This window comes from Carcharodon carcharias, chromosome 18 (genome assembly GCF_017639515.1).
Source record: "Carcharodon carcharias isolate sCarCar2 chromosome 18, sCarCar2.pri, whole genome shotgun sequence".
Classification (NCBI taxonomy): Eukaryota; Metazoa; Chordata; class Chondrichthyes; order Lamniformes; family Lamnidae; genus Carcharodon; species Carcharodon carcharias.
This window is the reverse complement of record NC_054484.1, coordinates 68,708,583-68,723,226: the sequence shown is the minus strand read 5'-3', so window position 1 is coordinate 68,723,226 and position 14,644 is coordinate 68,708,583. Positions and strand designations below refer to the sequence as shown.

The following is a 14,644-nucleotide window of genomic DNA, read 5'->3' as shown; positions in this document are numbered from 1 at the left end:
CCTATTTACCCCTCTTCTGTTTCCTGTATGTTAATATACCATCCATCAAATATATTACCCCCAACTCTATGGGCTCTTATCCTGTGCATTAATATTTTGTGTGGCACCTTATCGAATGCCTTTTGGAAACCCAGGTGTACTACATCTACTGGCTCCCATTTATCTATCCAATGAGATACAGCCTCATAAAGCTCTACTATATCTGTCAAACACAATTTCCCTTTTGTAAGATCATGTTCACTCTGTCTGATCACAATATGATTTAACTGCATTGTTAAGACTTCCTTAAGAAAAGATTCCAGCATTTTCTTGATGACTGATGTCAGGCTGATTGGCCTGTAGTTTCCGGTTGCTCTTCTTTTACGAACAGCATTGGTACATTTGCTAACTTCCATTTTGCTGGGACCATTCTAGAATCTGTAAAATTCTGCAAAATCATTACCAGTGCATCTATTATCTCTGCAGCTACCTCTTTTAGAACCCAAGGGCGAGGTAATCAGATCCTTGGATTTTGATGGATTTTGGTCCTTTAAGTTTTCTCTGCTGATATTAATAACTTTAATTTCCTCACTCTTATTAGCCCCTTGGTTACCCTTTATCTCTGGTATCTAATAGGTCAAATTGCCAGAGACCGATTGTATGATTGCAGATGTATGCTAGGATCCTGCAGGAGTCCTGACTTGCAGGAATGTGGGAATTGCCCGGGAAGTTTCAATTTCTGATGGGCAATTCCCTTGCTCCCAAGGATCCTCTTCAAATGTCTTTGACTCTGAGTTGGAGTCCGAGACTTCAGACAGGTTCCATGGCACTTAGCTGAATAGCTACTCAGGAAATGTTAGACAAATTAAAACCTAGTTTAACACCCACACAACCGACTCCCTAGTTACCCCTCTAAGCACCCAACCGCACAATTACCCGCCCCCGATCACGCGGCTACCCCTCCACCTGACCCAACTATCCTACCGACCTGACCCAGCCACCCAACTACACCCCGCCAACCACCCAACTACACCCCGCAACTACCCCCCAACCCAACCCAAATAGGCCCGACCACCTGACTACCCCTGACCCAACTATCCTCCCTACCCGGCTACCTCCCTGACCACTCGATGACCCCTAGTCTACTTCTCCAGACGCGACCCAACTAATCCCCGACTCGACTACCCACTCACCCACTTACCCATTCACCCACCTACCCATTTACTCATCCATTTGCTAACATTTAGACTGGATTTATAAACTTACCACAAGGCAACTAGTGCTGTAAATAAAGGTATGTCCTGTCTTCCCCAACTCTACTCTGCTCTGACCGAGTTCCCTGAGGGATGCTGCACTATGCATTTCTGTGTAGGCTTGGTTCAGAGGACCCTGGAAGAAATCTGTAGCAGGATCGAGTTGGAGCACTTTCCAAGCGCAGTGGCAATCCAACTATCATTGCCGCTGCTCGGAAGATCTGGGCCACTGTGTCTCTTCCACTTTGGTCCAGACACTAAATATTTGTCTCTGACATTTCATCTTTCCCCATGATAATTTTTCCTGACTCTGCCTCCAAGGGACCAATGGTTATTTTAGCGACTCTCCTTTTTCCGTACTTACAAAAACTCCTACAATTTGTTTCTTATTTTGCTGGTTGGTTTACTCTCATTCTTTTCTCCCCCTTTTTATTGACTTTTTGGTTGCCCTTTGCTGCATTCTAAAAATCTTCCAAACCTCAGGCTTACTACTACTTTTTTGCAACTATTCTTTTAAATTGATATTATCTTTAATTTCCCTAGTAAACCATAGATGGATTTTTTTGGTAGAGTTTTCATTTTTAAGTGCAATGTATTTTTGTTGAACATTTTGAATCCTTTCTTTAAATGTTTTCCACTATATATTTGCCACCATCTCGTTTAATCTATTTACCCAATCAACTTTGGCAAGCTCCCCCCACCACATCCCCAGAAGCATACGTAAATGGTGTTGCTTAAGTTTAAAATTCTTGTTTGGGACTCATTTATGTCACTTCCATAAGAACATGAGAAATAGAAACAGGAGTAGGCCATTCAGCCCCTCAAGCCTGCCCCACCATTCAATAAGATCATGGCTGATATGCCCCAGGCCTCAACTCCTTTTAAACTCCTACTCAAACTTAAAATAGAATTGCATTGTATTATAGTCACTTTTTACCTAGAGGATCAATTGTTATGAAACTACTTACTAATCCTGCCTCATTATAACAATACTAGATCTAAAGTAGCTTTGTCCCTAGTTTAAGGAGAAGGTAAGAGTGCAGGTTAGTGACAAGGCTGATTACTATCGAAAGGTGAAAGGAAGGAACAGAGTGTGTGAACGCCATATTGCATCAAAGAATCATATAAGAGTAGGGAAAATTGACAATAGGGCAAACTTAAAGGCTTTGTATCTGAATGCACATAGCATTCAGAATAAAACTAATGAGTTAACAGCGCAAATAGAGATGAATAGGTATGATTTGGTGGTGATTACTGAGACATGGTTACTGGGAGAACAGGTTTGGGAGTTGAATATCCAAGGGTACTCAGTGTTTCGGAGGGATAGGCAGGAAAGAAAAGAAGGTAGTGTAGCTTTGTTAGCAAAGGAAGAGATCAGTGCTATAGTGAGGAATAATATTAGCACTGGAGAGCAAGACATAGAGTCAGTCTGGGTAGAAATAAGAAATAGCAAGGGAAAAAAATCCTTGGTGGGAGTAATCTATGGGTCCCCAAACAGTAGTTTAGCAGTAGGGCACAGTATAAACCAGGAAATACTGGGAGCATGTAAGAAAGGCATGGCAATAATCATGGGTGATTTTAATATGCATATAGCCTGGACTAATCAAATTGGCAAGGGTAGCCTTGAGGGAGAGTTCATAGAGTGTATTAGAGACTGTTTCTTGGAGCAATATGTTGTGCAACCAACCAGGGAGCAGGCTATTCTGGATTTGGTTTTGTGTAATGAGATGGGGTTAATTAATGATCTCATAATAAAGGATCCTGTAGGGAAGAATGATCATAGCATGATAGAATTTCAAAGTCACTTTGAGAGCGAGAAATTTGAGTCCCACATCAGTGTTCTGGAGTTAAACAAAGGTAACTACATATGTATGAGGGCAGATTTGGCCCTAGTGGACTGGGCAGGAAGACTACAAGGTAGGACAGTTGATGAACAGTGGCAGATATTTAAGGAGATATTCAATTCCTTCCAAGTAAAATATATCCCAATGAGGAAGAAAGATAGTAAGAGGGGGAAAAAGCATCCTTGGCTAAGCAAGGAAGTTAAAGATACCTTAAAGGCAAAAACTAAGGCATTCCAAATTGCAAAGGTCAGTGGCAGGCTGGAAGATTGGGAAAGTTTTAAAGATCAACAAAGGGTTACTAAAAAGATAATGAAAATAGCAAAGGTAAATTATGAAAGAAAACTAGTGCAAAATGTAAAAACTGATAGCAAAAGCTTCTACAAGTATGTAAAAGGAAAGAGTAGCGAATTTGAATGTTGGGGAGTTAATAGTGGGGAATGCAGAAATGGCAGAGATGCTTAATCAATATTTTGCCTCAGTTTTCACAGCGAAGGGCACTAGTACCACCCCAATAGTAGCAGGTGGTGCAGAGGATATAGAGAAGGAGGAACTTAGAACAATCACCATCACTAGAGAAAAAGTACTGAGTAAACTATTGGGATTAAAGGGTGACAAGTTCCCACGACCTGATGGCCTACATCCCAAGGTCTTAAGGGAAGTGGCAGCGGGGATAGTGGATGCATTGGCTATAATATTCCAAAATTCCGTGGATTCTGGAAAGGTTCCAGTGGATTGGAAAAATGCTAATATAACACCCTTATTCAAAAAGGGGGGAGGCAGAAGGTAGGAAACTATAGACCAGTTAGTTTAACGTCTGTCGTTGGGAAATTGTTGGAATCTATTATTAAGGAAGTAGTAGTGGGGCGTTTGGAAAGTCAAAATGCAATCCATCAGGGTCAGCATGGTTTTATGAAGAGTAAATCGTGTTTGACTAATTTGCTAGAGTTCTTTGAAGATGTGACAAGCAAAGTGGATAATGGGGTTCCTGTAGATGTAGTATATCTGGACTTCCAGAAGGCCTTAGATAAGGTGCAGCACACAAGATTAATACACAAGATAAGATCACACGGAATTAGGGGTAATATATCAGCTTGGATAGAGGATTGGCTAACGAACAGAAAGCAGAGAGTCTGGATAAATGGGTCTTTTTCTGGATGGCAAGCTGTAACTAGTGGGATGCCACAGGGTTCGGTCCTGGGGCCCCAACTATTTACAATCTATATTAATGACTTGGATTCAGGGATAGAAGGTACTATAGCTAAATTTGCAGATGACACCAAAATAGGTGGGAAAGTAAGTTGCAATGAAGAAATAAGAAATTTACAAATGGACATAACAAGTTAGGTGAATGAGCCAAAATTTGGCAGACGGAGTATAACATGGATAAGTGTGAGGTTATCCATTTTGGTTGGAAGAATAAAAAGATGACTTATTATTTAAGTGGAGAGAAACTTCAGAATGTTTCAGTGCAGAGGATCTGGGTGTCCTCGTGCATGAATCGCTGAAAGCTAGCATGCAGGTACAGCAAGTAATAAGGAAGGCAAATGGAATTTTGACATTTATTGCTAAAGGAATAGAGTATAAAAATAGGGAAGTGCTGTTGCAACTGTACAAGGCATTGGTGAGACTGCACCTGGAGTACTGAGCACAGTTTTGATCCCCTTACTAGAGGAAGGATGTAGTTGCATTGGAGGCGGTTCAGAGGAGGTTCACTAGATTGATTTCAGAGATGCGGGGCTTGTCTTATGAGGAGAGATTGAGCAGTTTAGGCCTCTACCCACTCGAGTTTAGAAGGATGAGAGGAGATCTAATTGAGGTATATAAGATGCTAAAGGGGATAGAGAAAGTAGATGGGGTGCGGATGTTTCCCCTTCTGGGGCACTCTAGAATGAGAGGCCATAGTTTTAGGCTAAGGAGCGGTAGATTTAAATCAGAGATGAGGAGGAATTACTTTTCTCAAAGGGTCGTGAACCTGTGGAATTCACTACCTCAGAATGCAGTAGATGCCGGGATGCTGAATAAATTTAAGGAGGAGATAGACAGATTTTTAATTAGTAACGGGTTGCATGGTTATGGGGAGAGGGCGGGAAATTGGATTTGAGGCTGAAATGAGATCAGCCAAGACTGTAATAAATGGCGGGGCAGGCTCAAGGGGCTGAATGGCCCACTCATACTCCTGGTTCTTATGTTCTTATGTTAGTTCCACAATGTATTCTTCCAGGAATCTGTCATGAAAGCATTCCACAAACTCATCTTCCAGGCTACCATTTGATTTGCCAGTCTTTTTGACAATTACTGCACTATTATTATATTGAAGCTTGTAACAATGGCATCTACTTCTTACTGAGTGCTCTGGCCAGTGGTATAACTATTGTTAGGGGGCCCATAAACTACTCCCACTGGGAATAATGGGCAGCTTGATGCCTGTTAAATAGGTGTGATGTCAATGAATTTTAAAATTCGTAATTAAAATAATTAAGGGCAAATCCTGGTGTAGTCAGCCAGAGGTGAGACAAATAGACAACAAAGAGAGTCCAAATATTCTGCACTGAATTATATTGTATATTGCACTGGAGAGTGAAGAGCTTCCTAACGGAGTTGGTTGATGATTTGACTACTCAGAGAAAAAAAGCAGATTGACAAACCTTTAATGTTTCATTGTAAACTGGACTTGTTGTGTTGGATTTGAGCTTGGTCTTGCGTTTGCTTTGACGAGATTTGTCTGGGAGGAGGTAAGTCTTAACATAGCTGCAGGTGAAATAAAGAAGTCGTTCAGTTCTGATATATAACAATAAACACCTGTGAAATTGAGCAAATAAGCATTATGAAGTTATCCTGTGATGCTTAATGTGCTAAAGGAGAGCTACCAGGATTTTGCTACTGCTACAGAGCATCTGATGATTACTTCAGTTTAAAGGCCAGTCAATTTCTTCAAAAAGGGAAAATAATACTTACGGATCAGTTCTCTGCTTTCTCTCATCTGCAATTGCTAAATTGCGACATTCCTTCACAGTAATATTTAGCGCCCCACTTTTGTAGCTATAATTGATTGTAAGGAGAATTTCTCCACTGATATTCACATTGCCATAGTCTCCTGTTTCACTGTAGACACTCATCATACTATTTAAGCTGGTCTACAAGAAGAAACAAATAAACAATGTAAACAGATCAGATATTATACATGGGGGTTTGCGTTTATCATCCTTTCACCTTGTGCTCAGTCACACCAAGGATGAATTGAAATATCAGGTAAATCTTGGTATTTTAATTGTTTACTCAATGACTAAGGTAGGCCATACCACAACTCCAGTTTTACACGTGTTTTTTTTATCACACAGATATTCCTAATTTCCAGAAATAATTTTAATAACTTGGGAATGTTAAACAAAACTACAATAAAGATTGCTTTTGATCACATTTGGATGGAGTGAAAAGATCTACTTGCATTTGCTTATCCTCAATATTTAGTCACATGGCACCAGATCTAAATCTTTTTCAGGTTCAACATGAAATAATTATGAGACTATCCCAAAGTAGGTATGATTTAGCTAGAAAATCCTGCCTCTGGTTTCAACGATTGAAATGATCACACTGATATATTTGTCTTTTTAAAAGAATGAGTCAAGTCTGCACCGTTTGCTTATTTATACAATGATTGTCTACAAGGTGTATTAGTGACACTGTACTCTTTATGGTGCGTTTTGCTGGATAAAGTTTATGACATAATGTACTTAAGCTTAAAAGGGCTAATTGACAAAGTTTCTCAAGAAAAGCTGCGAGTGAAACCAAAACTCTGTGGGGATTCAGGGTAAATTCCGGAAGTTCATGAGAAATTGTTCAATTGGTAGAAAACAACGATGCTTGTTAGGCGCTTTATGTGAAGGTGAGGTGGGGTGGGGGGTGCGTGGGGAGACAGGTGGTGGTGGGAGTGGGGACATGCTGAGTTGGATCCCCCAGGGCTTGTCATTGGTGCTTCTATTTACATAAATATGTTTAAGAAATGCAGTGCAAAGTGATTACATTTGTTGTTGATACAAAACTGGGTTAAGTAGCAGAATTGAAGAAGCAACTCAGAAATTAGACTGGCTGGGTGAAATAAGTTTGTTGGTAGATAAATTTCAGATCAAATTTAATACAGCCGAATGTAAAGTACTGCATACAGGATATAAAATAAGTAACACATGGATGCTGCTGAAATAGTTACGGACAGGGTAGAAAGGGACCGTGTCTTCACAAAAGAGAGGGATAATGCTGACATTGTAAGTAAGGAGGAGGAGTGTAAAAGATTAAATTGGATAAGTATAGTGAAAGTGGAAAAATTAAGGGCTCAAGCATATTTGAAAGTAGATAATACCAGGCCTGGATGAAATGCATCTTAAGTTGCTAACAGAAGCAAGGAAGGAAATAAAGGCTCTAACCATCATTTCCAATCCTCTCTGGCTACAGGTGTGCTACTGGAGGACTGCTAACATTGTACTGTTTAAAAATGGAGGAAGGATTAGCCCAAATAATTACAGGCCAACCAGTCTAATCTCGGTGGTGTGTGAATTATTCTAAAAAAGTCTGAGACACAGAATAAATGGTCATTTAGAAAGGCACAAACTAATTAAGGGAAGTCAGTAAGGGTCTGTGAAGGGAAGGTCGTGTCTGACTAAACTGATTGAATTTTTTCAGGTGGTAATGATGAAGATAGCATGTTTAATGTAATTTATATCGATTTTAGCTAAAAGCCTATAGGATCCAAGAGAGAGTGGCTAATTGGATGCTAAATTGACTCAGTAACAGGAAACAAAGGGTATTTGTGGGACAGGAAGGCTGTTTCCAAAGAGGTTCTGCAGGTCTGATACTAAGTCCTTGACATTTTTGTGGGATATATCAATGATTTAGGCTGAAATTTTCCAGCCCTCCCCAGCGATGGGTTCCCCTGTGGTGGGGTCGGTGAACCACTGAAATCTCCATTCGCATCAGAGGGACTGGAAGATCTCGCCATTGTGAGGGGCTGGAAAATTCTGGCCTTAGACTTAAATGTAGGGGTTACAGGTGATGCATAAATTGGCTACATGGTTGGCGGTGAGGAAGAAAACTGTAGACTGCTAAAAAGGTATCAGTGGACTGGTCAGGTAGGTAAAAGACTGGTGATTGAAATTTAATCTGGAGAAGTGAAAAGTAATGCATTTTGGGAGGGCAAACAAGGCAAGGGAATACACAATAAAAGGTAAAATACTGAGAAGCGTAGAGGAACTGAAGGACCTTGGAGCGCATGTCCACAGATCCCTGAAGGTAGCAGGAAAGGTAGTTGAGAAGGCACGTGGGATGCTTTACTTTTTTAGCTGGGGTATTGAATACAAGAGTACAGAGGTTATGCTGGAACTGTATAAATACATGATAGGCTACAGTTAGAGTTCTGCATATGGTTCTGGTCTCTACAATCAGACTTTGCATTAGAGAGGGTGCAGAGGAAATTTATGATGACGTTGCCAGGAATGGAGAATTTTACTGATGAGGAAAGTTTGAATAGGCTGGGGTTGTTTTCTTTGGAACAGAGGGGGCTAAGGAGAGATTTAATTGATGTGCATAAAGTTACGATGGACTAGATAAGAAGGGCCTGAGAAGTTTTTTTCACCCAGAAGGTGGTGGGGATCTGGAACTCACTGCCTAAAAGGCAGAGGTAGAAACCCTCATCACATTTTAAAAAATACTTGGAGTGCTGTAACCTACAAGACTATAGATCAGGAGTCGGAAAGTGGGATTAAGCTGAATAGCTCTTTTTGGCTGGCACAGACACAATGGGCCAAATGACTTCCTCCTTCACTATAAGTTTTCTATTTTTCATGGCGCTGAGTGTCTAGACCTGCAAACTATTCTGCAATCACAGTGAATGTACTTCCATAATTGTTCGATAAGTATGTGGAAGCTATTCCTTTCACTGGGAGGCGAAGGCCCCCCCCACCCCCCCCCCCCCCCCCCCCCCCCACCACTGCTTTGGGCTGTCATCTAATGTCCAATAGCAAAAATCATTCATTCAAATAAGTGGAACATGAGACTGAAACTCAAATTTCTGGTTTAGAAGTTAATTCTCAACACTTTCAAATTTTGATTTCTGAGCTATCTTTTTAGCTTTAAGGTTATTAAAATATGAATGAGGGCAGAGAGGGGTATTAGTTGTAGCATACAGGTTTATGCCCTTTTCTCATGCCAACAGTGCACATTAATGTTAGTTCACAGGCTTACTTGATTGTTAAATCACAGAATCACAGTGCAGAAGAGGCCCTTCAGTCCATCGAGTCTGCAATGACACGTGAGAAACACCTGACCTACCTACCTAATCCCATTTACCAGCACTTGGCCCATAGCCTTGAATGTTATGACATGCCAAGTGCTCATCTCGGTACTTTTTAAAGGATGTGAGGCAACACGCCTCCACCACCCTCCCAGGCAATGCATTCCAGACCGTCACCACCCTCTGGGTAAAAAAGTTTTTCCTCACATCCCCCCTAAACCTCCTGCCCCTCACCTTGAACTTATGCCCCCTCATGACTGACCCTTCAATGAAGGGGACAGCTATTCCCTATCCACCCTGTCCATGCCCCTCATAATCTTGTACACCTTGATCAGGTCACCCCTCAGTCTTCTCTGCTCCAACGAAAACAACCCAAGTCTATCCAACCTCTCTTTATAACTTAAATGGTTCATCCAAGGCAACAACCTGGTGAATCTCCTCTGCACCCCCTCCAATGCAATCACATCCTTCCTATAATGTGGCGACCAGAACTGCACACAGTACTCCAGCTGTGGCCTCACCAAGGTTCTATACAACTCCAACATGACCTCCCTACTTTTGTAATCTATGCCTCGATTGATAAAGGCAAGTGTCCCATATGCCTTTTTCACTATCCCATTAACATGCCCTTCTGCCTTCAGAGATCTATGGACACACACGCCAAGGTCCCTTTGTTTATCAGAACTTCCTAGTGTCATGCCATTCATTGAATACTTCCTTGTTAAATTACTCCTTCCAAAGTGTATCACCTCACACTTTTCAGGGTTAAATTCCATCTGCGACTTATCTGCCCATTTGACCATCCCACCTATATCTTCCTGTAGCCCAAGACACTCAACCTCACGCAGCCAATCTTTGTGTCATCCGCAAATTCATTAATCCTACCCCCCACATAGTCATCTATGTCGTTTATATAAATGACGAATAATAGGAGACCGAGCACAGATCTCTGTGGTACTCCACTGGACACTGGCTTCCAGTCACTAAAGCATCCTTCTGTCATCACCCTCTGCCTCCTACAACTAAGCCAATTTTGAATCCACCTTATCAAATTACCCTGTATCCCATGGGCATTTGCCTTCTTTATAAGTCTCCCATGTGGGACCTTGTCAAAGGCTTTGCTGAAATCCACATAAACTACATCAACTGCACTACCCTCATCTACACACCTGTTCACCTCCTCAAAAAATTCAATCAAATTTGTTACACATGACCTCCCTCTGACAAAGCCATGCTGACTATCCCTGATCAAACCTTGCCTCTCCAAGTGGACATAGATACTCTCCTTCAGAACTTTCTCCAAAAGTTTCCCTACCACTGACATGAGACTCACTGGCCTATAGTTCCCTGGCTTATCTCTACAACCCTTCTTAAATAGCGGAACCACATTAGCTGTTCTATAGTCCTCTAGCACCTCTCCTGTGGCCAGAGAGGAATTAAAAATTTGGGTTGGAGCCCCTGCGATCTCCTCCCTTGCCTCCCTCCCAATCTGGGACACAAATCATCTGGACATGGAGATTTGTCCACTTTTAAACCTGCCAACATCTCCCACGTCATTCATAGTCAACTAGTCTAGCATAACGGCAAAGTTCAGCACAAATCTTATTATATCAATTTGTTTAAAATCCAACTGCTTGAGTTTTGGGTATCAAGTAACAGCATCTGGAATACAGATGTTTTGCTCCATAAAATCATTAATAGTTTCTACAGGACCTTATTCAATTCAAATGTATTTCTATGTGATTGAAAACTGCTAAAGAGAGAAAACTACACTAGTAGTAGAATGTTCAATTGTTTAAGCAAAACAATGGCATATACCATTTATCTCTTATATTGGTTAGTCTTTTGCTGTGTGGTTCCTCAAGGGGATCTACCATTGACTCACATTTTTTGGAAATAGGGCTGCTCATAACCTTTTTGTGAAATAATGTAAATGCTTAAAATGACCAATGGGATAATGTGAGATCTGTAAAGGTCCGCAGAATTGTGCAGCAATTAACTACTAAAATGATAAAGAGTATCTGAGTTACTTGGCATTTCAGCAGTCAGTTGAATAGGAAATAGTATCTTGCAACCTGCAGAGTACTGGGAGCATGTTAACCTTTTCTGTCTGTAAAGGCCTCATTTTATGTACCAGAAAGAACATCTTTTATACTCAAAACATGCCGATTGAGAAAAAGATGTATCAAAAAAGTTTGTGTGCTGGGACATTGTTAATAAACATACCTTACTGTTTGTCATCCAAAATGCAAATCACTGTGCTTAAAGATATATTTGTGAAAATAAAAGCAAGGAAAAATTGCCTTAATAAGTGCAAGCAAAGCAACTCACGGTTTCTGCGTCATGATCTGGTACATTAAGGAATGTCCACTTCTTGTCAGAGCTTGACTGGCAATGCTTTACAGGACAGGGCAATGATTGAAGAAAAATACAAAGACATTGCAGATTGCTAGTGAGAAGCACACCACTGAAAGAGCATTTGCACACAGGGAAGATTTCTAACATTAACACATTCAGAAGAGCAATTTGAAACAAAAAGTATTCGCACACAAATATCTCAGGTAATTAGAACTTGTACATAAGGTGAAGAATAAAGATACGTTTTCTTGTGTAAAGAAATTAATTTTTAAGGAAAGTTTGGAATATGAAACCTAATGGCAAAAGTTTAGTGTTACATAAATGCAATACTACCATTCAGACTTTCTGATCACCCATTTGTTACCAATTCTGGCAATCGTGTAAATTTACAAAAATATTTATCTTTCTTCCCATCTTCATTGTGGTTATATAAGTTATGTTATTTGGCTGAGAATGATGACAAACCTCTCCCAGTCAGAAGCCCAGTGGGACTTAGTGCTAACAATGGAATACACTTATTTTGAGTGGATAGATGAATTGCTTGCATCCTTTTCTAATGTGAAATATTTGTTTGTAAAAATACCTTGCGTTACAGTTCTTTTGAAAATGCAACAATTTCCTCCAACAAACAATTTTAATTTGCTATCTTACTTGTAAGATATAACGGCAGCATTTGAAAGAGGTTATAGCATCTTGCCAAAATGTCTTCTCAAATAAAATTATGCGCTAAATTTCACCTATTCTTCCATCTTGAAAAAAGTTCAAAAATTTCATCACTAGCATTATTATAAGCTCCACGGAACCTGTGATTTTGAATCATCAAGAATTTACCTTGTACATAGTTAAAAGCATTTGCATCACAATATGCCCTTTAAATTCCTCTTCAACTTTATTCCCATTGTCCTGTTATTACTTTCAATTATCAACAGTGTAATTGCTGTGTATTAAATTCAAGGAAGAATGAAATTCTTAGAAGACATAATCAATGGTATTGTCATTTCTTATCACAAACGTTTACTTTATTACAATGTTGTTTCTCATGATCTTTAATGCAGTTTTTCAGCAATCTGGCTGATGTGTTCATAATTTGTTTGGATAATCATTAGTACATTTGTGGAATGGATACTCTAGGCAGGATTTTACCGTCGGCGAGCAGGGTCAGGGCCTGCTCGCCAATGTGTAAGATGATGCGCGATGACATCACCGCACCCCATTTAAATTTCCAGGAAGGTGGGGGTGCAGCAAAATCAACTGCGTGCCCGCCGACCTATCAACGGCCAATTCAGGCCGTCGACAGGATCAATTAAAGTAATTGATGGACTTGCCTGTCCAACCTTAAGGTTGGTGGACAGGCCAGGAGCCTGGGCGGCAACGAGAAAAAACATGAAACCTCATCCTGCCGGCGGGATGAGGTTTCATGTAGGGTTTTAAAAATTTTAATAGAGTTGTTATGGAAATTATGAACATGTCCCAACTCATGTGACATTGTCACATGAGGGGACATGTAAGGGAATTTTTAATTTCTATTTTTAATATTGCTGAAAGTAGAGGTGATCTTCCTGAGGCAGCACTTAGCCTCAGGGAGATGAGTGCACTCTTTCGTGCGCATGCGTGAAAGAGCGCCTTCTCGATTTTAGGTACTCCCCCCGCCTGCACAGCGCGCACATAGCGCTTCCCTGCGGACATCACGCTGGGTGGGCCTTAATTGGCCCGCCCACGCAAAATGGTGCTGCGACTCCGATAGGGGGCGCTGATCGGAAGAGTGCCTGCACGCGCCCACCCATCAAATTCCCCCCCGATGGGGGGAAAATTCTGCCCTCTGTTTCTCAGTCTGCTTCCACCAAAACAGCAGGTTAAGAAACTTCAGGTAATTGTTTTGCTAATTCTGCTCTATTTTAGTATCCTTATTTTACTTTTGGATGTTACTATTAAAAAATATATACTTTTGATGCTTTTTAATTTATTATGTGCAGGGCTGGTACAATTATTAGGCAAGCTAGGCGGTTTTGCCTAGAGCGGCAAAATTTATGGGTAAGAGGGAGGAGAGGGGGCGGGCAGCAAAAAACCAAATGAACTATTCATGAAACTACATAAGTAAACAAACAGACTTCAGCAGATAGATCTAGATCTACTGATCTACATCCACATATACTGGCACAGTTATAAAACCCCATGTATTTACATTGCAGTCTAAAATTTCATATTATATTCCTCATTCTGTTTATGTGATATTTTTACAAATCACTATTCCAAAACTGCAAACCAGTGAATAATATCAAAGAACAGAATTGAATCTAGCCCACTCTATCGTAATGAGTATTGATTGCATAAATTGCCCTTACAATCATCTAGCAACTGTTACATGGGGCAGGATTTTCAGGTTGTTGGGCTGGCACTGAGGGCGGTCCCGGGAGTGGCCGGAAAACAGTCCACTGCCCGTGATCGGCCCCCGACCGTGATTCCACGCTGGCCGGCCAATTAACAGCCAGCCAGCGTGAAAGGTGTGCTGAGAAACTCAGCGCTGCCGGGGTGGGGGCGGGAGGAGTGCGAGCGCAGAAGTCTGTGCATTCACAGAGGAGTGCGCACTGAAAGCTCCCTGAAGGCAGGGAGCTGCCTCAGAGAGCTGAAGAATTGTAAAATCAGAAATAAAGATTTTGAAAATGTGAAAAAAATGTCCCCACACAGAACTCACTCACATGGATGTAAACGTGATAAAAATTACATCAATACATTTCAAAGAAATTTTTTGTTGGAAACCTCATCCCGCCCGTGGATGAGGTTTCCTAAAAAATCCAAAGGCTGCCTGGCCAATTCGCCCCCCCTGACACCCCCCCCACCCACCCCCGCAACTGTATGGTTGGACGGGCAGCGATAAAGAGCTTTAAATTAATTGATTAAGAGCCTTAATAGGCCTCTTAATTGTTGGCGGG

General features: G+C 41.0%; 1 protein-coding gene across 8 annotated transcripts in view; it reads right to left on the bottom strand.

Moving 5' to 3' along the window:
* sytl5 (synaptotagmin-like 5) overlaps positions 1 to 14,644 on the bottom strand; it is a 262,548-nt gene that overhangs the window by 16,675 nt on the left and 231,229 nt on the right. For 7 of the 8 annotated variants that reach the window (XM_041211619.1, XM_041211620.1, XM_041211623.1 and 4 more), the window contains 3 exons: positions 11,688 to 11,753; positions 6,032 to 6,210; positions 5,722 to 5,824 (listed from right to left, as the gene is read on the bottom strand). In XM_041211619.1, coding sequence (XP_041067553.1) covers positions 5,722 to 5,824; positions 6,032 to 6,210; positions 11,688 to 11,753 — 348 coding nt within the window. The remainder of the gene's footprint in view (positions 1 to 5,721; positions 5,825 to 6,031; positions 6,211 to 11,687; positions 11,754 to 14,644) is intronic. The other variant, XM_041211625.1, reaches the window with a different exon arrangement.